At 41.5% G+C, this 27,557-nt stretch overlaps 4 protein-coding genes across 10 annotated transcripts; 2 read left to right on the top strand and 2 right to left on the bottom strand.

Annotated features, from left to right (window-relative positions):
* The first annotated feature begins 878 nt into the window (after positions 1–878).
* Positions 879–15,762, top strand: kto (kohtalo). Of its 7 annotated transcripts, XM_065480380.1 has the most exons (34): positions 879–1,043; positions 1,153–1,270; positions 1,322–1,615; positions 1,665–1,824; positions 1,881–2,226; positions 3,022–3,202; positions 3,270–3,421; positions 3,481–3,575; positions 3,633–3,787; positions 4,090–4,348; positions 4,654–4,898; positions 5,286–5,381; positions 5,582–5,731; positions 5,839–6,033; positions 6,085–6,288; positions 6,343–6,472; positions 6,532–6,722; positions 6,985–7,297; positions 7,458–7,586; positions 7,642–7,713; positions 7,767–7,877; positions 7,935–8,232; positions 8,355–8,511; positions 8,570–8,665; positions 8,749–9,002; positions 9,091–9,609; positions 9,721–9,850; positions 10,292–10,699; positions 11,430–11,672; positions 11,963–12,276; positions 12,944–13,080; positions 13,300–13,547; positions 14,810–14,992; positions 15,054–15,762. In XM_065480380.1, exons 2-34 carry the CDS (start codon positions 1,181–1,183, stop codon positions 15,192–15,194), a joined length of 6,696 nt encoding a protein of 2,231 aa, XP_065336452.1. In that variant the 5' UTR covers positions 879–1,043; positions 1,153–1,180; the 3' UTR covers positions 15,195–15,762. The 7 variants fall into 7 exon arrangements, with proteins under 7 accessions (XP_065336452.1, XP_065336445.1, XP_065336447.1 ...); XM_065480373.1 differs by having other exon boundaries at positions 3,481–3,787; positions 14,807–14,992; XM_065480375.1 differs by lacking the exon at positions 879–1,043 and having other exon boundaries at positions 1,113–1,270; positions 14,807–14,992.
* LOC135937263 (ubiquitin-conjugating enzyme E2-17 kDa) lies at positions 15,262–19,868 on the bottom strand. Its single transcript, XM_065480382.1, has 3 exons — positions 19,713–19,868; positions 18,158–18,385; positions 15,262–16,230 (listed from the first exon to the last, which is right to left on the bottom strand). The coding sequence occupies exons 2-3, from the start codon at positions 18,370–18,372 to the stop codon at positions 16,002–16,004; spliced, it is 444 nt and encodes a 147-aa protein (XP_065336454.1). The 5' UTR covers positions 18,373–18,385; positions 19,713–19,868; the 3' UTR covers positions 15,262–16,001.
* Positions 19,869–20,101: 233 nt separating this feature from the next.
* alien (COP9 signalosome complex subunit 2 alien) lies at positions 20,102–23,105 on the top strand. The gene is made up of 9 exons (XM_065480381.1): positions 20,102–20,399; positions 20,703–20,897; positions 20,952–21,077; positions 21,132–21,299; positions 21,356–21,530; positions 21,584–21,722; positions 21,782–21,972; positions 22,030–22,171; positions 22,407–23,105. Exons 1-9 carry the CDS (start codon positions 20,346–20,348, stop codon positions 22,549–22,551), a joined length of 1,335 nt encoding a protein of 444 aa, XP_065336453.1. The 5' UTR covers positions 20,102–20,345; the 3' UTR covers positions 22,552–23,105.
* A 16-nt stretch (positions 23,106–23,121) lies between these two features.
* LOC135937264 (MICOS complex subunit Mic60-like) lies at positions 23,122–27,185 on the bottom strand. Its single transcript, XM_065480383.1, has 10 exons — positions 27,099–27,185; positions 26,992–27,044; positions 26,606–26,937; positions 26,241–26,394; positions 25,972–26,185; positions 25,797–25,910; positions 25,607–25,741; positions 25,338–25,554; positions 24,375–24,831; positions 23,122–23,339 (listed from the first exon to the last, which is right to left on the bottom strand). Exons 1-10 carry the CDS (start codon positions 27,150–27,152, stop codon positions 23,138–23,140), a joined length of 1,932 nt encoding a protein of 643 aa, XP_065336455.1. The 5' UTR covers positions 27,153–27,185; the 3' UTR covers positions 23,122–23,137.
* Positions 27,186–27,557: the final 372 nt, after the last annotated feature.

The raw sequence follows: 27,557 nt of genomic DNA, 5'->3' as shown, positions 1-27,557 counted from the left end.
GATTCTGACTATTAAATCACCGTGAGTGCAACGCATTATATTGCACTCCCCTCATGCGCCTGCGAGGTATCCCAAAAATATCGCAATAATTATTTGGGGTCCTCAGCATAATATACGGATAATGATTTTTTTATCACTTGAAAATCGTCGTTCGACTCACATAAAATTAAGACAGGCGCAATTTGAGAAAAAGGGAGATAGTAAGAGAGAAAGAAAATTACAAAAATTAAAATAAATCACTCGTCTGTTTGAATAATTTACGTGTTGATTTCGTCAAATGCCAATTAATCAATACAACGTTATAGAATGAATAAACATTAATTCCAATCAATTCAAACCATTATCAAAAGAATCATCATGGCTCTTTTAATAAAAAATAAATAAATGGGATTATGTACATGTATTGTGAAAAATTAAAAAAATGATAAATGTTACAAATAAATCTAAAATAGATTTTTAAAGGTGGAGTAAATAATGAATTAAATGCCAACAGTGCCGTTAATATTGTTAAAAAAAGGTGCAGGAAAAAGTATAATTATATGCTTGCGAGCAATGCGAAAATCTCGCGGATATTTCCCGCTCTACGAAAGGGCTGGGGCGCTTTGACTGCATTGTTTATTCGACGTCACTCGCCACGCCTACTATGAAAATGAGACCCAGACCCGAGCGAGCAGCCGCAGCTGTATAGTAGACATCACCAAATGTTTTTGACTATCGATATAAATCGATATATATCGTCTGAAAAAATATCGACGTTAAAATATCGTCCTATATAACCTATGTTAAGCCACAAAAAAACATCGATAAAAATCGATAAATATCGTCAGAAAAAATATCGATATTAAAAATCGATTTTTATTTGGCCATGTCTACTGTATAGTAAAGTCGTTTGAGTGAGTCGCTCCGACTTCGACGATGCACTTTTTAATATTTTATGTATTTTAAGATTTTCTTGACTCAGTTTTAATTTTATTTTGTAAGACTATGAAGATTAAGTAGAGTTATTCATTAGATTTTGCTACAAATAGCTGCGTATAGCTGAAGTGAGTATAAAAATTTAAATTGAAAAGTTTGACGCTTGCTTTATGTATCATATTTAATTATATTTTGAGTATAATTTAGTCCGTTTTGATTCAATAGCTGATATTTCAGAAATTTCGTCAGATTTACAGTCGTCATAATGCTGAGCTTTTCTCTCGAAAAGCGGTCTCTGAAAAGACCCAGATTGGGTCCACCTGACGTGTACCCGCAGGATCCTAAACAAAAAGAGGTTAAAACTTAAAAAAGCCCTTGTTCACTAGTAAAAACCTTGCCTTCTCAGGATGAGTTGACAGCAGTCAACGTTAAACATGGCTTCAGCCTGTCTTTGACGCTAACCGAGGAGTTTGGATCAGCGCGCAACTGCACTGTAAGTGCCTCTAAGATAGGCACCTACTTAAACAGCATCCAAGCGAAGAAAGAAGAGCTGAACACACTGCCTGACACAGCCAAGAGACGGCCGCAAGTGAACACCAAGGACTCGTTCTGGCCTGCCACGCCGAGGGTGAAGCCCCAGGTTGATTCGTGGTTCAAAGACCTGGCGGGCAGCAAACCCTTGTCCAATCTCTCAAAAAAGGTCAGGTTACTGTCTCATTCTGGTTTCTTGCTTTAATTCTGTCTTGCAGGCGCCAAATTTCAATAAGCGGGAAGAAATTTTCGGGTTGCTGTGCGAGTTCAAAGTTCCGTTGGTGCGAGCTACCTGGTTCATCAAGCTCAGTTCTGCATATGCTGTGGCAGTCACCGAGGCTAAGATGAAGAAGCGGCAGGTCCCGGATCCAGCTCAAGGTTGTTTGATAACGGTTAGTCTTAAATAACTGACTGATTTATTCCGCTTCCCTCAGAATGGACTCAGATTTTGACCAAATTCATGCGCGATCAACTTACCAAATTGCACGACCTTTACGGCCCTCTAAACACGCCCTCCGGCACCACCGCCGTCGTCCCTTCACCGTCCAGCTTACCATTGATGCTGGACGATCAGAATGCAGTACAGAAACAGTGGGCCTACTGCGTCAACCTGTGCAAGCACATGTACGAAGAAGGCCTGCTTGAGCGGCAAGAGTTCCTCACCTGGGTGCTGGAGACGGTTGAGAAGTCTGGCACGCACGAGGCAGGAATGCTCAAGTTTGTCCTGCCACTCACGCTGCAGTATCTGAACGAATTCGCCCAGTCTGAGCTGCTCGCAAGGTCAGTAGATCAAGCAGCTAACTTCAAAGTTGAAGATCCCATTTTTAAGAATGTAGCTCCAGTTTTATAAGTATTACTTTAATTTAATTGCATCGCTGTGTTTTTGTGCTGAAAAGAATTTGTAGGAGTAGGTCTCGAATGAACTAAATATGACGAGTAACTAAATTTTATTTCACAAAATCAACAAGGAGTCCTGAAATCTGTCGTTTGAACTTTGTGTCGCAATTTAGTTTTTTTAATTAGTTTTATTGCTGTGTACTATTAATAGGAATGAAATTGGGTTTATCTTTTTTTCTGAATTTACTGTGTATTTCCATCAAATAATTATAAAAGTAATTTATCACTTGTTTAGAATAATTAATTAAAGTAAATTTGGAAATAGTATATTGGAATCGTATGTTCTTGAACTTGAGATTCTGGAACTTAATTGGGAAACGTCTGGAAGTTTATAGCACCATGTAATCAAGTAATTTGTGGCAATCACCACACAAACATGCTATATGTATATAGGGAATTAAACAGGTTCATTTTGATGTACAATTAAATTGAATCGTTATAATTTTGCTCATTGAGACCTGCAATTTAATTTTTCCCACCTATATTCTCATTCAATCAATTTAATTTATATTTATCTATTTAAAGCATCATTTGATTTGAGTCCTTGAGTAAAATATTGTTTGGTTAACTCAGCAAAATAAATAAACCAGGAGGTAGAAGTATTGGCAGTATAATATTTTGTCCTAATAATTTTCAAAATTTCAACCTATCAAATTAAAAAAAAAATATTCATCGCAGGAAATTGAGTTATTTGGCGTGCCGCCGATTGAGCCAAATGGTGGCTGAAGCCACGGGACCAGCGAGCCCTCAGACCAATTCCATGCAGCCCTCCCTCAGCCAGATCAATGCAGCCTTCAAGGATTATATCAGTTGTAAACACCACCGCAGTGTAGTCCTCACCTTCTCTACCATTCTACAGGTGTGTTAATGCTATTTATTTAAAATACATTTTATACATGAATTGGATTTTCTACTCTCATGTTTAGACCGTCGCCCTGGAGTGTCCCACAGCTCTGGTGTGGAACAATTTGGGTGAGCACAAGTGTCCACCAGCCCTGAATGGCTCCCCTTTGGACTTACTGCCTTGTCCACTTTTTCTGTTGCCAATGCCACCTCGGCCAGATAACCCTACGATCAGGTTTGACCTTTGGATAGAATGCATGAAAAGTTGCTAATTTAATTCTGTCTCTTTCACAGGAACCAGCTTAAGGTTGCCGAAGGTTTTATAAGAAACCGAAGCCGAGCGGCAGAAGGCCGATGGTCATGTGACAAATGGCAACAGAGCAAAGCAGGTAGTGAAGCCAGTATTTGCACTAAAGAGTTGAACTCTACGATGCAATCACCTCAAGGGACCACAATGAGTAAGGTTCTAGCGGCCTTGGATGCTCTGGACCGGTATAGTTTTGACCGAATGGAAACAAGCAACTTGGATAGCCTTTACGTTAAAGTTTTTCCAAATGTTGCGCCTCAGTCTGTGACTGAGCAAAAAGAGAGGCAGGAAAACGTGAGTTTTAGTTTCTTTCAGCATCATGTTATGTACTTGCTTTATCAGGTGTGCATGAAAAAAATTCATCTTTCAGAGGAGTTGAAATTTCATTTAAATACACGTTTGATAAAGTTGCCATTTGAGCTTATCATGCTAACATAATTTTTCCACTTGTTAATTTTGTGTAAAACAAAATTCTTTGACAATTTGAAACTTTATTATTGTGATAATTTGATTTTTTTATAAACGAACAAGTGGATAGCTTTTATAAGCTCAATCCTTGTTGGGAATAAATAAGTAATCAATTTTATTCTATCCAGCCGGTCAATCAGGACGCACCAATAGTTCAGCTCTTGTGTGAATGGGCGGTATCGACATGTCGGTGGGGTGAACACCGTGCCATGGCTGTGGCCAAGCTTTTAGAGAGGCGCCAAGCTGACTTAGCTCAGGCCTCTGAGCCTGCAGACGTACCTGACGAGAAAGACTCAGTTGACTCAAGTAATGGTGGCCCGCCACAGGGTTTACCCATCTTCCAGGGCCTCCTGATGCACTTTTTAGACACAGAAGCACCAGTTTTAGGTAATTTTTCAAACTTCTTTACCTTTTTTCACACTACTGTTCAATATTGTCTACTAAAGAAAATCAAAACCAGCCAGAATTTACTTGGTGAAACTTAGGACTAAAATATCTTTAACCTAACTTACTAGATAGAAAAAGAAGTTAATTAAAACTAGGACGTAGAAAAAATCAACTATCCCTTATTTTTTTGTTTAACTGCCTTTTTAATACTTATTGAGAAGGGTAGTAATTTTTAAATGTGAAATGTTATTAAAAGAATTTCTATAAAAAGCCATTCAGGCTAAGTACACATTCCTTGTTCACAGAAGATAATCCTAATGCAGCCAACAAAGTGATGTTTGGCAACCTGGTTCACCTTTTCTACGAGTTGATCCGCAATGATGTATTTTCTCATGATGCTTACCTCTGCACGCTCATATCGCGCGGTGACCTGCTGACAGGCCCACCTGCGGCACAGACAGGCCAACAACCAGCCCAGAACAAAAACCAAGGCATCGGCGAAGATGAAGACTCGTCGCTGTTTGCGGGCATAGACATAAAGCCTGCTCAGGTCAGCTCCTAGTCCATTTGGAAATCGCGCTACGTCACCTATCCCCCAAGGCGTTTCTGTCATTTTTTCATCGTGGTTTCAATGGAATTTTACATGAAGTAGATCGTAACTCTGGCAAATAATTAATTTTACTCAGTTTTACGGAAAAAATAAATCATATTGAAGATGAAATTACACCACCACTGAACATTATTTAACTAATAAAGCTGAGAGTTGCGACCTACTTGGAATAAACAGCATGCGTTTCAAATGAATTTGAAATCGAGAATAAGACTGTGTCTCTAGTTGGCTAGATGTATGCTAATGACTGAGAGGCTAGCTTATTGTGTTGGGCTAAACTGTCGAGAGCTGCTAGATTTTTGTGGTGTGTTCTGTCTGTTGGTGCAGGTGCGCGGCCCGCTTCCTGACTACGATGACTCCAAGATCGACGACGACCTTGACAAGCTGCTGCAGCACATCAAGGAGGAACAGCAGAACAGCCTGGTAAAACGAAAAGATACAAAAAATGAAAAGAAACCTCCTTCTTTTGCCAGTCCGAGTTTTATTTTTATCGCTACTCTTTCCTCCTGAAATTTTTATTATTCGCTCATTTTGAATCCGCTTGGGCTCTAGTGCTGCTATTTTTGTTGTTTGTCTATCACGCGATGCAAACCGCAATGTCCTCATCAGTTGCTGCTTTTCAGGACGCACCTGACTCTCCAAAGGATGACGTTCCTGCTCCGTCTTTGTCCACTGTTGGCGGAATTGGAGGTCTGGACGATACGGTCGATGGAAGGGAGGGACGTCGCCAGTCCAGACATTTGATTTACACTACGCACTTTCCACTTCCTCCGGTTCGTTTTTTATTAATAATTCTGCAATTTTTCTAATTCTTGTTAGAATGGTTTAAATATGTATGTGCATTTAACAGCTCATGGAATTGAAGTAATTTAATCTCTAGGACGATTCAAGCAGTCATGATTCAAACCAACGACATGTTTTGCTTTTTGGTGTTGGAAAAATGAGGGATGATGCCAGGCATGTTGTGAAAAAAACTGCCAAGGAGATTTCTAGGCTGTTCAGCAAAAAGTTCAGCATTGATGTCGGCGAAGGCGGACGAATTAAAAAGCATTCTAGGGGAGAATTTAACTTTGAGGTTACAATTTTAAATTAAATAGTTGGCAAAAAATGCATTTTTACTGTCTAGGCGGTCACCCAAAAGATGCAGGGTCTTTCGTATTTTGACCAGCATGTGATCAGCATGCAGTGTGCAACCACTGTACTTGAAATGTTGAGCTCTTTTGCCTCTGGCTCTTCGAATTATCTGCCAGTGCAGGAGCATGTTGCCTTTCTTTTTGACTTGATGGAGCTCTCCCTCAACATTTACGGCCTCATAGATATCTGCATACAGGTTCGCGTTGGAGTTTTCAAAACTTAGTATATTGTATTATAACCAACTTTGCAGATAATCAAAGAGTTGCCTGACGTGGAGGCTCAACTGCAGTTACGAGGTCCCACCCTCGTCCGCAGCTACACCACTTCTCTCAGTCTCTACGTGGTCGGCGTCTTGAGACGCTATCACTGTTGCTTACTTTGTAGGGCGCTGTTGTGACCTGTATGGCAGATCATTGCCATTCACATTTTCTGTTTTTAGTGAGCCCTGAGCAGGTTTCATCAGTTTTTGAGGGCTTGTGCAAGGTGGTCAAGCACGTTTCCAACCCTGGAGACTGCAGCTCAGCTGAAAGGTGCATTTTGGCACACTTATTTGACCTCTACTCAAGCTGCGCACCCCTGAAAACCAAGCACTGTGAGCCCTTCAGCAATGCTTACCCAAAAATAAGACAGGTAGCTTAATCTCATTAACATTTCTCCTAAACTTGAAAAAGAATTTTGTCCTTATATAACTTACAATCTTGCTTAACAATTTGATTTACGAGAACCGTTAAAACAAGTTGCAATATCGTTATTTATACAAAAATTCAATCAAAATTTTTGTTTGTATAGATTTATTTTCTTGAGGCTCGTTATGAGTTAACTGGATGAACCATTTTAAACATATTCTTGAAAGAAATTAGAGTCCAGGTCTGAATGTCAAATGTTCTTGCAGGCCATGTATGTGCGCTTGAACCCAGCCGCGTCCAGCTACCCTCTCAATAGTCAATTCATGAGTGATGTCATCGCAAATCCACGCCGCGCGAGCCAAAACGGAGCGACCAATTCAGTTGCTGCCTCGCCCGCCGTTCGCCTGGAACCGCACTGGGCGCGCCAGTTGGCCGAAAGTCCAGCTAACCGCTACAGTTTTGTGTGTAACGCGGTCATAGCTGCGTGCAGGGAAAAGGACAACGAGAGACTCAACGACCTGGCGGTTCTCTGTGCCGAACTGACTGCCTGTTGCAATGCACTTGGACCTGAGTGGCTGGGTAAATTCGTGTTTTCTCATTAAATAAAATTTACTTGCCTAGCATTTGATTATATTTTTGGGATTTATTTGGACTTTGAAAAGTTAAAGCTGTTTAAGATTTGTTGTTTTCTGTTCAATTTGTTTTTAATCCATTGGTGAATGGTTTTATTCTATCACAGGTGTGCTCAAATCGCTTTGTCCTCACGAGACAAGCAACACTCCCTTCTACCCAGATGTGCAGAGGATGGTGGATGTTACTGACTTGTCAATTCACACGTCTCTGGCAGTGTTTACCTCTATTTTAATTGGTATTGTTTAAAATTATCCTATTAACATGTCCGCTTTAACTCTTTATTAATTCAGCGAGGCACTGCTTTTCGCTGGAGGATTTTGTGGTGAATGTTGCGCTTCCCTCTTTGCTGACAGCCAGCCAAGGTGAAAACCTTATAAATAAAATGGTATGCAATTTTCACACCTCAACTCTACAGGAAAAGAAAAAGTAGACTCAAAAGTAGAAGCTGGGGCGAGGCTGACATGTCATTTGCTCTTGAGACTGTTTAAAACCAATGAAACACCGCAACCTGCGTTATACTCAGTTGGTTGGTAAAATCTCTGTAACTAGCCCATACTCTGCTAATAACCTTATTCTTCATCAGGTACGTCGCCTCATCCCATGGCTGCAACTTTGCAGCATTTTAACATTCGACTGAGCTGTGACCGGCACCTGCTGGCGGCTGCGCACAACAACATCAACATAGGAGCCCTGTTAGCCGTTCTCAAAGGCATTCTGGTCATGGGTGACGCCACTGCAAGGGATTCAAAGGGCAAGAAAGACTCGGTTGGCCCTGTGAGCAAGTCAGTATCTGTCGGCAGCTCTGGCGAACTCAGCATCAGTCACATTTTGGGCACCAGCGACCTTCTTGGTGCCAATGACGATCCCCTACTTGACGTTAGGTATGTACTAAGAGATATTAAACAAGATTTTCAATTAGTTATAGTCTGAAAAAACCCTTCAAAATCCAATTACAAATTCTACGTCTACTTTGTAAATTGTTTTTTCATACATCATATTTCAGTGGTCAAAGGTTGGAGAAGGCCGGTCTCTCAGAGTACGCACAACATGTGTTACAACAGATTTGTAGCCAGGAGTGGGTGCTTGTGCGCTGTTTGCAAAATCCTGAAAACCTCTGCAACCCAGAGATGCTGCTTGACAACATGCTTACTCCAAAACAAGTCGGTTATTCTGGCATAAAGTCGCCGTAAAGTTCTCTCGAATATTGCTTTCAAATAGGCGCAGAGACTGCTGCGAATGATCTGCTACCCTGAGAACCCAGCTGCCGCCTCTGACAACCAAGAGCAGCCTCAGGTCATCACAAGAATCTTGGAGGTGATTGTCTTCTTTTCACTTTTCTTCCTTCTGCCTCTTTGCGGAATATACAATAATTTATTGACTGGAACATGTTTGTTTAGAACTTGGATCAATGGCGTTTGAGAATGTCGTGGTTGGACCTGGAGCTCATGTACAAACAGCTGTCCAACAGCACTGAATTGTCCACCTGGCTGGACACGGTGGCCAAAGCAGCCATTGGAGTTTTCCATCTTTCAGGCGGGCCAGAATCAACCGACCACCCATCGTCTTGCTCATCAAGTTCGTCATCATCGTCCAGCACGTCTTCTCACCAGGCAAAACCGTCCAAGCACAGACATGAAAAACCCAGCAACAAGTAAGAACTCTCAAAATTGATTAACGGAAGACACGATTTTAAGATTCCTCAAATTAAATGAATATTTCTGTTTCTTTTGTCTCTGCAGTATCTGGCTGGTGGCGCCTTTGGTGTCGAAGTTGCAGGGCCAGGTGCAGGGACGCGTGCTGAAGGCAGCCGGTGCTGTGCTGGAGGAGATCAACTGGAGTGCCGTGGCGCGCAGCCGCGGCCGTCCGTCTGGCGCCAGCCACCTGCTGAGCCACCAGCCCTTCCTCTCACTTGTGCTGACATGTCTTCACGGACAGGACGAGCAGCGCGAGGGACTTCTCGCATCGCTCCACTCTCAGCTCACCATGTTCCTGATGGCCGCCAAGGACGAGCGGGCTGCCTCCAAGGACGGTCAGACGAGTGGCCAAGCCAGCAGTGATGCTGAGCCTGGCCGCAGCAGGTGCGAGGGCGGCGCCAGGGGCGCCGACGCGGCCCTCATGCAGGATGCCCTTCAGCTCAGGTTCAGCCTGGTTGGCGGCATGTTCGACACCATCCAGCGCAGCACCAGCTCCACCACTGACTGGGCCCTGCTTCTGCTCCAGCTCATCGCTCACGGAGTTATCGACCTGCACAACAACAGGTATTGAATTTGCTTCTAAAATGAGATCGATTATGGAGATCCACAAAAATTTATATTTCAATTTTAAATTTAATCAGCAATGTCTTGAAATGCGTCTGTGATTTGTTACAGTGAGCTGTTCACCACAGTTTTGGACATGCTTGCAACTTTGGTCCACTCAACTCTTTTCACTGATGCTCAATCTGAGAAAGGAGAAGAAAACCGGAAGCACTATCAGAACTTAATGAAGAAACTTAAAAAGGTATTTTCATAATTTATACGATGAATATTTTATTAAAAACGTTTGAAGTGTACAACAGACGGGGGAAAATAAGGGGATCAACACACACTTGGCGTTTTCTTTGCAGCTTTATGGAAAGTTGATTATCCTTATCAGTCAATGACAATTTTTACTAGTAATGTTACATGTACCCATAATTTCTAAAAAGCTGAGGCTTAAAAACTCACAATAAAATCTCACTTCCAATAAATTAATAATGTTGGTTACCTTTTTCAAAATAGCAACTCTCAGCATAATGAATTAAATTCATTCAAAACACAAGAATGAAACCCAATTTATCAATTTTTTATGAACATTACTCTAAAACTATATAATTGCTGATATTCTCATTGGAAAATCTTCATTAACAATCCTTTTAAAATGAGTAGCCGCTAATGTGTTAAATATGATCATGTGGCGCAGGAGCTTGGGGATAGACACTCGCAGTCGATCACCCAGGCGCGCCAGCTGCTGCCTCTGGCCAAGCCGATGTGCGAAGTGATCACTTGCGAGCCCGTCGGCTGCATCACTGACACCAAGGGCAACAAAATTCAGGGCTTTGACTCAATAGACAAGAAGCAGGGCATGCGTGTGCAGGAGAAGCAGCGCATCAGCCCGTGGGACCTGCTCGAGGGCCAAAAGAACTCGGCACCGCTCTCTTGGGCCTGGTACGTAGGCGTTCGCGTTGAGAGGAAGCCGCTTTGGTTCGAGGACACGCACCGCTTGCTGCGTTTCCACACGCACTCACTGCAAAAACCCGCATCCTACTACCTTGAGCCGCCCCCGCTGCCCCCAGAGGATCTCATCGATGAGCCGCCTGCTGAAAAGAAGGTAACAATCTCGTGTCAAATAAAATATGACATGGAATAAGAAACTTATATTTCCAAACAATTCATGGCTCAAATTTGTCTTGTCTCTTCTCGCTATGTACGTAAGAAGCAAAGGGCTGAGTTATCCTGAAAAAACAAGTTTGTAAAATTTCTATTTTAATGCTCCAAAACTCGAACAAATATTTTCCAACTCATTGAATACTTTGGTTTATGTTCAATGTAATTAAAATCAGATACTTTTGTTTATGTCTTGATTTAGCAGAAGAAAATTAGGAGGCCGTGTTTATATTTATTTTATTATTGTATATGTCGTCGCAGCAAATTATAAATTTCTCAAAAACTCTCATTATTTAAGTAACACAATCTCCTTTTATGAAACTTTTGTTTCTATTTTAATAAATTTGTGGAATGGGATCTCTGTGAGTGATGGATTTTTCTCCGAGAGGGTTTGATATCCTTGACAGGAAAACGAATAAGAAGACTAAGTCTTCGTCAACGTTAATTTCAGAGAGTTAGAAATTATGTATCGTTATTTGATTCAGGAAATTCGCAACCTGGGGCCCTTTTTGATTGCATTCATACTAAAAATGCTCTCAGTCGTTTTCCAAAATCGACCAGAGCAGACACTACAGTAGTTCTCGCAGTGTCATTTTGTCATGAAATCTTTAAATTCTCGTTTCACAATGCACAATGCAGATTTATTGAATGCCACAAACTAATATTTTTTTTAGATTTGTCCATGTGTGCTCTGCAATAAAGACACGAAAGCGGACACACCGAACTCGACGGACCAATCGCCGAGGGGCCGGCGTATGAGCAAGGCTGCGAGGCCAAGAAGAAATAAGAAGCCACCACCAGGTCATCCAGCCATGGCCGCCCAAGCTGCTGCCGCACAAGTTGCAGCCCAGGCTGCTCAGCAAGTCGGCGTTCCCCAACAGCAGACACAGGGCATGATGGGAATCCCCCAGATGCAGGTAGGATCAAAAATGAAAATTTAATGGTGTATTTAGAGAGCGATGAATATAATTTAATTAAACTGGAAATTTTTAAAATATTCGTGACTCGCTCATATTTGTTCATTTTAGTCGCTTCTGTTATTTTGAGCTGCTATAAATACAGCTTAAATTAAAAAATTGAGTTGGAACTTGGAACAACATCCAAGCAATTTGAGTTAAACAAACAAACTGCAAAATTGATCAAATTTTGAATTTTAATATTTTTCCGACTTTGCCTAGTAACTCATATTTTAATTAATTTGGAACAGGGTAACATGGGTCAGCAAATGGGTTACCAGGGTGGCATGTACCCTCCTCCGCAGCAGCAGGTGCAGCAACAGCAGCATCAGCAGCAGTGGTACAGTCAACAGCAGCAGCAACAACAACAACAACAGTCGCAACAGCAGCAGCAATATTTCAACCAGCAGCAGCAACAACAGATGCCGCAGCGGGCCAACTTTGAGCGCGCCAACATGCCATCAAAGCAGGCGTTGTCCAACATGCTACGCATGCGGCAGCCGCAGAACCAGTTCATGGGCCAGAACACTAACTACCAGGCCATCCAGCGCCAACAGTTGGTCAGGTATGTTTCCTGAGGGACACATGAGACACGTCCAGCTCACACACTATTTCTCTCTTCTGTTTTCAAATAACACTCTGATAATCAGACTTAGGAATCAAGTCGATGATCCTTCCTTCTAAAATCTCCAAACGAAAATTTTATTTACATTAAACATTCCTGATTTCGTGAATATTTACCAGGTCACATATTCTTAATCGTTAAAACATCTCTGCTACTGAATTCATATTCCAAGTTAACCATTTTTTTAATTCCGACTTAAAAAAAACTTCCAAACCCACATTCATTATTGAAATGGGTAATCTACTAATATTTTACGTCATCAAAAATTTTTTGGTAGAAAATCACCTTCATGAATCAATTTTTTCCCTGTTAATGATCTTAGTTTCTATTAAATGCCAAAATAAATAAGATTCCTAGAGGATAGAAATTAACGGGAAGCGATAAATCAGGACAAAATGACCAACCAGTGTGAGAAATGATAACAAGAAATTTTATTTAACGAGAGAAGCAACTCACGCACGATTTATACTTTTTGTTCCTGTTTTCCGGAACGAGACAATGATGTGCATTTCTCCCCGATCATTATTTTTTGTGACTTCTCCATGTGACTTGATTGTGATGTCGTCCCGAGTGGTTTGAAGCAGCATGTCGTTTCGTGTGGTTCTAGGCAGCAAATGCGGCCCCAGGGGCCCGGCATGGCCCAAGGCCCCCTGCAGCAGGGCCAGCAGCCAGGCATGTTTCCCAATCAGCAACAACAGCCTCAGAACATGAACCAGGGATACCCTCCTAACATGCCACCACAAGGTGAGACAAGCCCGCCTGTTTTGCTATCATTCCGCCTCTTGGCATGGCAACATAATAAACTGCACTAAAAATTCTGCCTTGACCAAGAATGAAAAGGTCTTAGGGGTTATGCTTGGCTTTCTTCGCCCCCTTCGCTCATGAAATTGCCAACACACAAAAAAAATGAACCCAGGGGCGATTCCTAGTGAGAATATATCTTGACACCTGATCTTTTTCAAGGTATGGCCCAGGGTGCCTATTATGGCCAACAGCAGGCCATGGGCCAGGGCCAAGTGATGGGCGGTGGGGGCTTTGGACCCCAGGCAGCCCAGCAGCCCCAGAACTACCAACAGCAGCAACAACAGCAACAGCAGTTGGCGCGGCAGCAGCAGGAGCAGCTGTACATGCAGCAGCAGCAACAACAGCAGCAGCAGCAGCAACAGCAGCGGCCCATGGGCCCTGTTAGACCCCAGCAACCCTACATGCAGGTATGGCACACTTGATCTGCAAAAATTAAACGACCTTAAAGGTCATACGAGCATTTTGGTGAAAGTTTTACATTGGATAAATTTCGTAAATTCATTTTTAACTCATTGCAACGATTTATTACAAAAATGTCATGTTTCACTCAAGAAACATGAATTCAATTTAATAAACTAGATTGAAATAAAGACCAGATTGATAACTATGTATTACAAAACATACCTTATGAACAGCTGTTAAGCAGTTTTAAAAATTTCCCAGAATTCTCGCAATGCCCTTGAAATTATATTAAAAATAATCAGATAAAAACAACTTAACGCAACATTAATATCCATGCTCCGTGTTGAAAATTACCTCGAGTTTGAAAAAATTGAAATTGAAAATAATCTTACAAGGAAATTGTTAGGATTTGACGTTTTGGTATTATTTGGCCAAATAATTGAAGAAGTTTCACCAGGGGAAATTTTCTTATTCGACGGAGTTTGCAGTTTGCAAGTTTTTGTTTTTCCAAAGATTTAAAATTATTTTGGGATTTAACCTCAGATATATTAAAAATCAAATTGTAAAACCAGCTCTCATTCAACCGTGATATTTTTAGGTAGATTCTACTTGACCAGACAAATCCATCAATGGCTCATTTTCGATTTTCCAGAGAAGTCCCTACATTTTAGACTTTTGCCGGGAAATTGGCTAATGGCTCATTATGGGTTTGAGATAATGTTTCAAAAATTTCTGAGCTGACCGCCAGGTCATGTAACACCATTTTTGTCGATCTAAAAATTATAAAAAAAATCAAATCAATAAACTGTCACATTTTAAATTAACACATTTTTAGGGTATATAAATGATGCAAGAAAATTTGTTGGCATGTAAAAATAGAAAATTTCAGTTTTCAGTGTAAAGTTTTTTTTCTCTACAAATAACCATAAAAAATTTACATAGCCAGAAACTAACCCTTGTGGGAAATCTTAATTTTTTCCAGATTTAAAATATGACCCACTGATCGATATGTCTCATTGAACATTGTCTTACAAACCATAAATATTATTTCAGCTTAACTGTATTTTTAAATCAATTTTGAAATCTTGGGTAATTTTTTTTAAACTCCAAAATGCTGAAATTGTCGACTAGAAAATTTTCCATCACTGTAAGAGTTTCATATTAGGAGAGGCTTCACGAATGCAATGGTTTCGCCAACAACTTTAACGTCGAATCTTAAGTTTCCTTGTTAGCAATATAAATCTAAACTCTTACTTCTACAAAGCAGCAGCAGGCCCCAAACGTGACCATGAACACGATGGGCCCCATGGGTCAGGCCCAGCCCCAAATGCAGGCCCAAGGGGCCCAGCAGGGATACAATCGGGGCATGCAGATGCCAAACCAGTTCCAGCAGCAGCAGCAGCAGCAACAACAGCAGCAGCAGCGAATGCGCCAGCAAATGATGTCCATGGTAAGCGCATGACTACGCCTGCTTTGGTTTCGCAAATTTCATGTTTGTTCACGAATTGCAGCAGGGCCAAGGCCAGGCGCAGCAGCAGCAACAACAAAATCCTACACTGATGGCGCAGTTGCAGCGGCAGATGCCTCAGGGCCAGATGGGACAGCAGCAGCAGCAGCCGCACAATCCCTACCACCAGCCACCACCATACTAATTCCAAACCTTTAAAAAATCTTAAACATAAGTGTGGAGAGAGGGACGGTCGATGATAATAAACCAAATTTTAACTTAAAACTCAAATTTATTTAATCATCCTCATTCATAATTCCTTGATGTCTACAAGTGAGGCTTTTCACAAAGTTTCTGGTTTCACGATGTATTTGTTGAATTTTTCTTGCAAGCTGAACTTAATAATTTTAAATTGCGGAGTTGGAAAAAGTCGTTTGTAGGCGGAAGCGTTTGTTAGCATCAGAGACGAAATAAGGCTAGTTAAGATTTCAGGTTTTTCTCTTTTATCGGATTTTGACTTAAAATGCACAAAATCAAGACTGGTGTTTGTGTGAAATTTAAATTTTCATTATGAGGCCTTCATGACCGGACGAGGGCCGATCTGATTTTTTTATTTTCCGTATTACATTTTTGCCGCCTTTGGGTGGAGGAAAAACGAGACACACCGAACTCAGGACCGAAAAAACTCAGGCTCCGGCCGTCCTTGGCAAATGGAAATCGGACCGCGATTTCATGAGCACGATTGTAATTTACAGGGACCAGGTTGCTTCTCATCATATAAAAAAAATAAAGAATAAGTTAAAAGCGGCGGCCAAAGCCCCCTAAGACCAGAGGCTGCCCCAGTCGTCAGCTTTGGCCGCCGCAGGCGGTGTGGGTGCGGGTTTTGTGGGGTCTAAGGTCCGATTTCGACGTGGCAAAGACGCAGCCGGCCAAGTCAGTTTGCGGGCTGGACCGAGCGGTGGTAAGGAGCATGAGGAAATAAGAAAGCGTCCGGCCGTGCAGAGGAGGGGGATCACATGGCGTACTTGCGAGTCCATTCGCGGGCCAGTTCACTGTACTTTTCGCGATCCATTTTGTATATCCGGGCGATCTCGGGCACGAGGGGGTCGTCGGGGTTGGGGTCGCACAGCAGCGAGCAAATGGACAGCAGCACCTTGCTAATGGTCAACGCTGGCGACCATTGCGACCGCAAGATGTCCAGGCAGATACTGCCGTTGCTGTTGATGTTTGGATGATAGATTCTGCAACAAACGGCATAGGCAATTAGAAACATGGTAGATTAGGGTTTCATTTGAGAATAAAATTAACTGGTCACCTAACACCGGTTTGATTAATTTTATGCAAAATTAACCATTTTTTTACTAAAAGGAGACATTATTTTAAACTAGATTTGACTAATTAAATGTGAATGCCACATCAACAGGGGACAACATGGCTAAAAAATAAAATTATAGATGGTGACTAAATCGTTGACTTCCAAGATAAAAAGATAATACCTTAAAACCAAACCCTTAAATTAAATAATCTTTGAGTTAGTTGAGCTAACAAGTAAATATGGCGATCCTTTTTTTCGCATCAAACGAGTATACTTTCGTGATGTAATACAAAACTCTCTTGCTAATATTATTTTTAGTTACGGGCTGGATTTTTTTTTTTTTTTTTTTTTGAAAAACTTCAAAATAAATATTCAATAATAACATTCTTCTATCATGGTGATGATTAGTATATATAAATTCCCCTTGACGAGATCTATTACTAGTGGGTTGTTTTCAACTCTTTGAAAAAACACTTAATTTCTACAGAGTTCACTGACTTATATTTAACATGATAATTTTTTTACATGAAAACAAATATATTCCAAAAGCTGATTAATTTTGCCAAATTTTGTACGTAAAAATAAAATTGATTGTGAAATAAAAAATGAATTTAGCGTAATTTATTTTCTTTCAGCTGGTTAAATATTACTTGACACTTTTTAAAATACTATGAATTTTTAAATATTTCAATCCGGTCGCAAAAAAATCAAGAAAGAATAAATATTAAAAAATAATGACATTGATATATTTGTCTTGTCAACGAGAGTCTGCATGCTTAATTTCACAATGATCGGACAAAAATTGCCAATTTAAAATGCAGCCTGGGTAAATTTTTAACCCTTTCTAACTTCCAGCGCTATATATTTGAGATTAAAGTAAAAAGTATTTTTTAGAATATTATTCACTAATCTATTTTAACTGAAAGGTACGCTTGCTTAAGCCAACAACACAAATTATTTTTATCTGCTGCCATAGATTAAGGATAGTAGACACAGGGCACGTCAAAGGATTGGAATCCTAGTTATATACTCAATTAGAGAATTTTCTTCAATTTTCTTTCTTAATTATACGAAACAGTCAAATGAACAGCAATCGGATCCAACAATTAAGCTTTTGGAAAGTCGATTCAAATATACCATCCTTACCACAGATGAATTTAATTTAATATTGTGTGGGGGCGGGGCGAAACACGTGTTGTTTCAATTTAAAAGTTTCATTGGTGCGTGGTAAGGGCATTTCAGTGTGGAAATTTCTGTCATTTCTATGACAAAACAGCAGTTTGCCCTTATGATTTTATGTTTTGGTGGGACAGAAACGTTTAATTTTAAGGCTGACAAAATTAAGTCATGTAAGCAAGGGCAGTTGATATTTCCAGAAGTTTTCTACTGGCACGCGTGTTTGCCAGAGAGCACAAAAATATAGATAAATCAGATAAACCGACGGCTATGACTCATATCAGGAGACTTTGCGGATTGGGAAATTCTGAGGAGTTGCCAGACGCTCCGAAGACTTTCCGTAACCGGCTAATCTCACAACTAACAACAAAATAATTAAGAATTACACAGAAATTGTTAAATTTCCCCTTCTCTTTGCTGGTCGATTAGATGGAAAGAGGTCTAACCATATAGATTAAGTGCTTCCTTGCGTTACAACTAGTTCAAATGATTTCTTTTACTATCTCTTTTATTTCAAAATAAAATCTTCTGACAAACTTAAATATAACAATGAAAAGATTGACTTTCCCTAGTTGAATTTACGGAATAACTGAGCGAAATTGAAACATATTGTCACCATCTGGCAACCCTTCTTGGGCAAACACACAATTAGAGAAAATAACATGCGAAGGGTTTACCTAGTGGTGAAGGCCACCTTTGGCGGCTTGAAGGGGTAGTCTGTGGGGAAGTGGATGGTGAGGAAAAAGACGCCTCCCTGGTAGGGGCTGTCTGGGGGGCCCATGATGGTGGCTTGCCAGTGGAAGAGGTCATCGCCGACGGGGCCTGCTGAGCATTGGGCCGGAGGGTCTCTGCCCAGGTCCTGCAGCTCCTTGTTGATCCGCTTAAGCGCCATTTCTGATCAAAATCTGCCGGCAGAGAGAGCACACACGGTCACTACACACTACTCGACGAAACAAAATGTTGACAGCGGTGTTATTTAGCTCGATGGCCGTGTTGGTCGGGCTCGCTCTGGTGAATGAATGAAAAGTGACACTACACGACGGGTGGAGAGGCCGCCGGTTTGGGTTTCAGCAGAAAGAATCGTCTTTGCACAATTCTCGTCACCTGCTTTGCCTACTTGTGTGCTGACTGTGCATCCGCACTCATTATCTCCCTCTCGAGGTCACGAGGGCCAATCAATACACTTTTTCCTCCGCATTTTCGGCTGAACCAAAAAACAACGGCTACTTCAGTAACACGGAAAAATATTGCCTACTTTGAGCAGCGAGATAAATTATTTTTTCCTTCCTTGTAGGACTGATAATATTATTTAAAACAAAAATATTACGCTGGGCGGTGAAATGACACAAACACACTGGAGGCACTTTAAAAACGAGTTAGCTATTATTTCATTAACAGCCCCGACAAACTAACAGATAGTGCACGTGAATGACCTTGACCTTCCAAGCCGTTATTGGCTTTTGACGCAAATAAAAAGTGCGTGAAACGCTACGAACATGTTACACTGATACTAAACTTGTCTTGTAACCATCGCCTGAGTGCAGCTGTGTTTGGTCCTAATGCTGATGCGTCGCGTGCGTGGGCATTTAAACTCTAAAACGTGCGTCACGCAGGTCAGCGGAAAAATGACACCGAGAAAAGGAAAAGTGACAGGCGCAAAATCGAACGCGGATTGCCCTCGTTGTCCGAGGCACGGTTGCGAGCTAAGTGCAACTCCCTGCCGAGATGCATAATTAGGTTGGTTACATGCACACTAAGTAAGCTGGTCGCGGAAATGCGAACGCCGAAGGAGGAAGTGATCGTGTCAGAAAAAATGAGAGTTCAGCCCCGATCACAAAATAATGCCGATTCAGCGCAATGTCAGCTCCTCGCGGCCGAAATTTCGGCGCCTGGCAGAGAGCCAACGAGAAGAGTGAAATTTAACGCGCACAGGAATGCAAAATATTGACGCCAAATCGAGCGAATGTGTGTCAAGGAAACGCTCCTGTCGGCCGATTCGGCTTATCAATAAGATGATACGGCGCTGTCGGGGCTCGGCTGCTCGAGTCGCGTGTGTTCGGTGGTCGTAGAGGTGCCAAACGGGGGTCACGCAGCCGATTCGGCCGTGAGTCGGCCCATGCAGCTGCCGAACAGGCAGGCACGCTGCGTGTGTCGCGTTTATCGCGTTACGGCATCTCGGACACTGCCGATCGGTGTCGAATGCTTGCCCCGAAGGATGCTCGGTCGAATTACCTGTTAAGCAGAAGGGTCGACACCTCTGCGCGCTCGGATTCGGCGAATTTAACAGGACAGCGACAGCGAGCTAGAGCACCCACAAAATGGCCTCCGCTCCTTTCCCGTTTTCTGGAGCGAATTTGAATTTGCCGCCACGTGCTAAGTGTGTGCGCCTTTGCGTCATTGTCTTATTCATGTTTTAAACATTGACCGCGCGAATGCAAATTTTTCTTAATTTATAAATAAATCAGGAGGTTGCAAACCAAAAATTTCGAGATGATGGTTAAAATCAAAGTGATCAGTGGGAATGGATTCTGACGAAATTCTGTCTCCACGTGTGATGAGCATTTTTCTAAAATTATTTTTGAATATCAGCGCCACCGGCCGGCGAGCGGTGTGGAAGTAGTGTGGAATGAAAAGAAGTGACGATCGTGAAGCGTCAAGTAAACTCCGCGCTTGATGCAGGTATCCAATCGAGGTGAAAAATTGGAGAACAATTAACGCAGTTGTGCAATATTTATCGCGGAACCTGCGTGCGGTAAATTTACCGGAGGCGATTGCTTGCACTTGACAAGCATACTTCGTGCTATGCTTGTTTGTCGCCTGATTTTTCGTTGAAATTCACCGGCAGCTGAGAAGTCAACGTCCAAGATGTCTGACGCCGAAGAAGATTTCATGTGCGAAGACGAGGAAGATTACGGATTGGTACGTTGCCCCTTGCCCGAAATTGTTATTCCCTGACCTTCCTCTTGCCAACAATCCATTTGATCAACGTGGGAATAATTTTTGTTGCTTATTTACCACTCCAAATTTACGATTAAAAACAACCTCGTGTAAACATGCTGACTGTTTGTCCGCATGGCTGTCAAAGTCATTATGAACGTTATCTTTGTTCGTCGGTAATTAGCAATTCAGCACGACAATATTTTTAGATATTTGTCGCTCCTGCTTCTCTGACATGTGAATAATTTCACGGGATGGAATTGATTTTCTGTTCGATCATTTCAGGAGTATTCAGAGGACAGCAACTCTGAGCCTGACGTGGACTTGGAGAACCAATACTACAATTCGAAATCACTGAAGGAAGATAATCCCAACTCGGCACTTGCTTCCTTCCAAAAGGTTTTGGATCTAGAGGGTGGCGAAAAGGGAGAATGGGGTTTCAAGGCACTCAAGCAGATGATCAAAATTAATTTCAAGCTGGTACTGATCATTTTTTTTGTCTCTGACGAAAATGTTCACGTTTTACCGCTTTAGAGTAACTACAAAGAGATGATGGTTAGATACAAGCAGTTGTTGACGTACATCAAGAGCGCGGTAACCAGAAATCACAGCGAGAAATCAATCAATTCAATTCTGGACTACATCTCAACTTCAAAAAATGTACAAGTTGATGCGAAATTAATTATCTGCAAAATACTAATGCTCTTTAAATAGATGGAATTGCTGCAGGACTTTTATGAAACCACCCTAGAAGCATTGAAAGATGCCAAGAATGATAGATTATGGTTTAAGACAAACACTAAATTGGGGAAATTGTATTTTGATAGGGAGGACTACACAAAGCTAGCCAAGATTCTAAAGCAACTTCACCAATCATGCCAGGTAACAATTGTTTGGACCTTAAAATGTGCGTTATCTGAGACCAACTCTGTATCCAGACTGACGACGGAGAGGATGACCTGAAAAAGGGCACCCAGCTGTTGGAAATTTACGCCCTTGAGATTCAAATGTACACAGCTCAGAAGAATAATAAGAAGCTCAAAACTTTGTACGAGCAGTCACTGCACATCAAATCGGCCATCCCTCACCCCCTAATTATGGGCGTCATTAGAGGTATAATTCATCAGTTGTCTTAAATTGTTTTCAATATTTTTTGGCAAATGCAGAGTGCGGAGGAAAGATGCACCTGAGAGAAGGAGAGTTTGAGAAAGCGCATACGGACTTCTTTGAGGCTTTTAAGAATTACGATGAGTCAGGAAGCCCGAGACGAACGACTTGCCTCAAATACTTAGTGCTTGCGAATATGTATGATCCTTTGTTTTACCGTCATTCTCTTAATCAATGAATGAATGAATGGCGTGCAGGTTAATGAAGTCAGGCATCAACCCGTTTGACTCGCAAGAAGCGAAACCCTACAAGAATGACCCCGAAATCCTAGCGATGACGAACCTTGTGTCAGCCTACCAAAACAATGACATCAATGAATTTGAGAAGATCCTCAAGGAGAATCGCAAAAATATTATGTATGATCCCTTCATTCGGGAGCACATTGAAGGTTAATTTCAACGCATTATTCCAAGATGGAGCTCTGAATTGATTTATTTTGACACAGATCTCTTGAGGAACATCAGAACTCAGGTGCTGATCAAGCTCATCAAGCCTTACACTAGAATACACATCCCGTTCATCTCGAAAGAGCTGAACATTGATGCCAATGAGGTCGAAAGTCTCCTAGTTTCATGCATTCTGGACAAGTATGTTTAAAATTCATTTTTTTAGTAGAATAACAAATTGGGAAAAAGATTTAGAAATACTTATTGTGAAAAACATAAGAAGTCATTTTATGAAATAACTTATTATGTAATTTGTTTTTAACGTCGTAATTCGATACTGTATTAAAAATATGGCATGTTTAGGCTGGATGAAAAATGAGCAGCTAGTTGCCACTGAACTGAAGAGACTAACTTTGATAATTTCGCTGTGTTTCAGTGTGATTAGAGGAAGAATTGACCAGGTTAACCAAGTGCTGGAGCTGGACAGGCAGTCGCTGGGCGCTGACAGGTACTCCGCGCTGGACAAGTGGACCGGCCAGCTGGGCAGCCTGCACCAGGTGGTGGCCAACAAGATGGCCTAGCCGCAAGGGTCGTGGCCGCTGTGCCAGTGATGCGGACACAAAACACACATTTAAGTTAACTGCGATTCGTGACTGAGCCAGTGGTCGTTCGTTCAATCATTTCTCCATCTTCTCCATCGATATACGTTACAAAACAAACAAAAAACACTGCAGCCTGTTCTTGTGATTGAGAATGACATGATGACCCGCTATTGTATCGCTACTGCTACTTTTTACCCTTGGTTGAGCGGAGAGAAGATGACACAAAAAAGATATGTTTTAGGAGTGAATTATGTTTTCCGCGCTTCCAGCCGTTCTGATATTCTGAACGCTGATTCCGAAGCTAATTTCTTTCAAGCTAAATTTCATTGTTTCGGTCGCAAATCCTGTCGGAGGATATGGACTTGTCCTTCGCTTAAAAGCCTTTTCATTATAAAATAAAAATCAAGACAAAGCGTTAAATGTACAGGTATCAGTTGTAATTTTAACATCCATGAGAGGAATATTCAAATGCACTTGAGGTGATTTCAGATGTCATACCGCATAGGCTATTAATAAATTTATATTAATTAAAATCCGCCACGCTTTCAGTCCAAACAGATTGCATTTAATCCACGTCAGTTTTCACCCCCTGGTTGTACTGGTTCATGATCGTGGCTGCAATTGCTGAGAGGGCGTGCGCCGCCTGCGACACTGTCAGGTGCAAAACCACTTCCTCAGCCCAGCCACTGCTCACGTGCTGCGCCACTCCTTGCAGCATGTTGACGTAGGATGCAGCCTGCCTCAGGTCGCCTAGTTCCATGAAGTACCTGGCAGGCAATATTGGATTTCAAATATTATAAATAATTCCTCACGTAAGCTATTAATTTAACATGCATGTTGAGTTAAAATTTAAAATTATAAATTTATTTAACTTGAACGCACCCAGGAACAGAAAATCGCGCTACCGTTTGATTTGCTTAGAATTATTATTTATTATAGACAATTTGATTATTGCAAAATTTTTGGTTGGATCTTTCCCAATCACTTGCAATTATGCCTATTTATCCAAGTCAACTCATCCAGTGCAGCTTCAGACAAGAGATTAGAATAGCCAGAAAGTCCCGAGAGAATTCTGATCTTTTTAGTTATGTGCAACTGGTTGATATAACTAACCTATAATTGGTCAACAGCCGTTGGACCTGGGGGCCCTTTCACTTTTCAGGCACTGTTTCCCACTATGCCCACCCTGAAAATCCAAATGTTAAATTTGCTCGGTTCCAAAAACTTTTTTGCAGTTACAAAGCTTGAAGTTTTCAAAACAATATACTTCTTACAAATGACAATAATATTATCTGAAAAAATGAACAGAAGAAACCTATTGAGAAGGTATGTACAATTTTATTGTATAAATTTTCAAATGAATACTCACAGGTGAACAAACGAGGAAAGAGTGGCTTAAAAATATAAAAATATCAATTATTTAATCATAATGGAAATTATAGAATTTGTGTTGCACGCTTATAGCGTTCAAGAAATTAATGATTGATTATCATAGTCATCATTATTTTACAATTTTAAATCATCCCATTCCTCTTTTGTTTTCCTAGTGGGAAAAGCCATTATAAAAACAATTGAAAATATATTAACTTGATGATATGTTGAAAATCCCACCAAGAATATTCCAGAAATATTCCCAAAATATTCTTGACGGAATATTCGCAGGAATGTGCCAGGGCGAAATAAAGGCGTGACATTCTCATATGACAAAAATATTCTTTCAGAATGTTCCCGGTAAAAGTTGGTATATTCCGGGAATATTCTTGGGCGAAAAATTTCTGGGCGGGAGATATTGCATAGCTTACCTAGCCCTATCAAGCAGTTCTTCGTTGGTCAGGTCGCCGATCTGGACTGGCTGGTTGGTCTTCTCGAGGTTGGAAATGCAGCCGACGGGCCGCACGAGCAGAATTGAGCGCAAGTAGGACATGAGATAGAGGATGGTTGAGTTGTGGTCTCTCTTCTTGAGCAGCGACACCTTGCGCGCGGTCGGCTCCATCTCAAAGAAGCGCTGCCGCAGCGCGTTCTGCGTGTACACGCCGCGGTTGATGGCCGCCACTGGCACACTGTCGATGACGGCGCGCACAAAGTCGCGTTTGCCCTCGGCGTTGTCGCTCATCTGCTGTAAGTGGTGCTTGATGGGCTGGACCTGGTGCTTCCAGTCGAGCTGTGGGAACGGGTCGCTCGTCAGTGCCGACTCAAGTCGGAAGCAAGCGTTGGCGAAGGTGAATGCGTCGCTCAGCTTCTTCAAGTTCAACTCGTGCCCTGATTAATTTTTTCCGGTTAAATTTACAAATCCTACTTAATCGAGTAATTAAATTTAAAATTATTACTGATATTAAACGGTTGTTATTTCCGTAAGGAAAATTAAAAAAAATAGGTTCACATTCATACACAAATTTTGCGACAGATTCTACCACATGAGATGGCAGGTAGCATATAGAATAATAGCAATATAAGAATAGGCTGGTTTCACAATATTTAAAAGGAAATTAAAATCTCAAGATAAAATGAGATTTTTTCCAGGAAAAATCTAATTTACTTTATAGATTTTATTTTCCTATTACACCTTTAAAATAAATTGAATCTAAATTTTCGAATTTAAAAAACACCGCGAAAGGCTTCACTTCGATTTCCATTTACAGGAGTGATGAGATAACCACAGACATTAAATTTGTCTCATTTTACAATTCAGATAAATTTTCCTGATTTCAATACGATTTTGTGAAAAATACAAATTTTGAATTTTAGATTAAAAATGTTTGCAATACTTTTCATATTTGGACCCAACTCCGCGAGATCTTGACTGATTTCCAGCTTCCACTTATCAAGGTCTTCCTTGGCTTTTTTCACCTTATCCTTCACCTCCCTGTCAAACGTGAAACTCCTGGCTCTGAGAACGGACTCATGTTTCAGCGCGGCCCCCTTTATACTGGCCTGCTTCTCCTCTAAGATCTGGTGCTCCAGCTTTTTCTTCAGCTGGTTTAACTGCGAGGATAGCAAATTGAATTTTGAACAATTTTTATTTTTAATAGAATACTTGGAAGTGGTTCTGCTCTTGGACGCTCCGGCGCAACTCTTCCTCTTTGCTGTTGAGAAGTGCGTCCAACCGGCGCCTCTCGCCTCCCTCGCCAACAAATTGTCTCAGCTCGCTTGATCGTCTGCCCAACTCATCCTGAAACATATGCAGCCGCCATTAACACACCAGTCGGGCCGGTTGCATAACCCACCATCTGCCTCTCGGTGCTGCGTCGCGTCTGTTCCAAATGCAGAGCCAAAGCGCGGTTGTACAGTTCCCTGGTCTCGGTGCTGCACAGGCCGGATAACGAGAAACCCAGGTCCTCCTGTGGCAAATTAAAAAAAAAAATAATAATAACAAGTAGAGGGAATCTGCAGTTTAATTGCCTCCATGTCGGTGGTCAAACGGATGACGCGGCTGAGCAGTGCCTCTGGCGGGCCAGTGCTTTTGATCGAAAGGTCCAGGAAATCCTCAGCTTCCTTCAGCTCCGTTCGCGCCTCGCTCAGTCCGTTTTCTGCCTTTTCGATTACCTCCTCAGACAGGGGGATCTTGGAGCAACACAGCTCGCGAAGAATGCCCTCCAGGGCCTCCAAACGATCCCTGCGCATTTCAATAAATCCACTCTAAAAAGGGTTCGTTTGATATTAAGCATTACTTGGCCTCCAACGTGGTTTTCTGAGCCTTGATCAGAGTCAGTTGCAGTTCCTTGTCGCTTATGAGCAGGCGTAGCACAGCTTCGTCACTGCCAGAGTCGTGAGAGGTGCTGTTGCTGAGGTCTTTGGCGAAAATTGACATGTCGTCTTCCAACGCTGTTTATGTAGAAATTATTTATTAATCTCTATTACAGGTGAAAGATTTCATTTTTACTATGTACTTATTTCTGGATATTTAATTTGTTCAGTAAAAAACAGAGACCGCGAAACCATTATTAAAAAAATTATTCCAAACCTAAAATAATTATGAAAAATCACAGGTGATGAAATATATTTTTTAACAACTGCCAGTAAAGCCTGTTTTTACCTCTGATCGACTTCGCGGCCAAACTGTTTAGCGACACAGCGGCAAAAACACTCAAACCCAAGTTGGTGGTCAACTCTGTGAGCAGTTTGTTGGCCGCTTCGAATCGCTCGACCGGACGCATCTCGAGAATCTCTTCCACGACTGACTTTTTCACCTCTTCCACCGGTAAGTGGACGTATTCTTCCGTGTCTTGGTTTTCCTTCTCCTCGAACAAAATACCGATGAACGGCAGACTGAATAGAGTTTTGCCCGAGCGAGCGTAAAGGGCGGCGCTGGCAACGGTTGCTCCAGCCAGAGCAAAGCCTACACCAGACACGGACTTTTTCGACGGCCTGGAAGTGTTTAATTAGAAAAACTATTCGATGAGCTATATTAAATTGTCCTACTCGGGTCCACGGTGGATTTTGTTAACCCACCTTGGGCTTGGAGAGCATCGAAGCTAGAAAATTTAGAGTATAAATTTGCAGAATAATGATTTAAAATGAAGTCTCACCGAGCCCCGTGCTGCTAAGAGACGGTTTACGTTTTTAGATGCATTCGAAAACATCAGTGAGCGAAACAGAAATTCCTATGGATTTCGTGAGATGTTTAAAAATTCTCTAAACAAACAAATTATCAAGTTTGTGACAATTATAGATCACAATTCTTGTGACCCTTTGTTGGCAATTTAATAATAATTATTGGGATAAGAGGAGATTTAAGGAAAGGTTTAAAGATCTATCTATGTCACCTCCTCTATCCTAACCTGGTATATTTTTTAATTTTCGGAGCTAGATTATATAATTGAGATAATTTATGGGAAAAATAACACTTTTCGCCGTGACTTTAAGCTTTCGCCACCTATTCTTTTATAAAAATGTAAATTCTCATAAGAACTGGTGAGAAGTGTATCCCGGTGGAAACTGTAATTTTTCCTAACAAAATAATTTATAATGCGAAATATTACACAGTC

The sequence above is a fragment of the Cloeon dipterum genome, chromosome 2, assembly GCF_949628265.1.
Source record: "Cloeon dipterum chromosome 2, ieCloDipt1.1, whole genome shotgun sequence".
Classification (NCBI taxonomy): domain Eukaryota; kingdom Metazoa; phylum Arthropoda; class Insecta; order Ephemeroptera; family Baetidae; genus Cloeon; species Cloeon dipterum.
The sequence above is the reverse complement of the archived record's forward strand: the minus strand, read 5'-3'. Positions and strand labels throughout refer to the sequence as shown.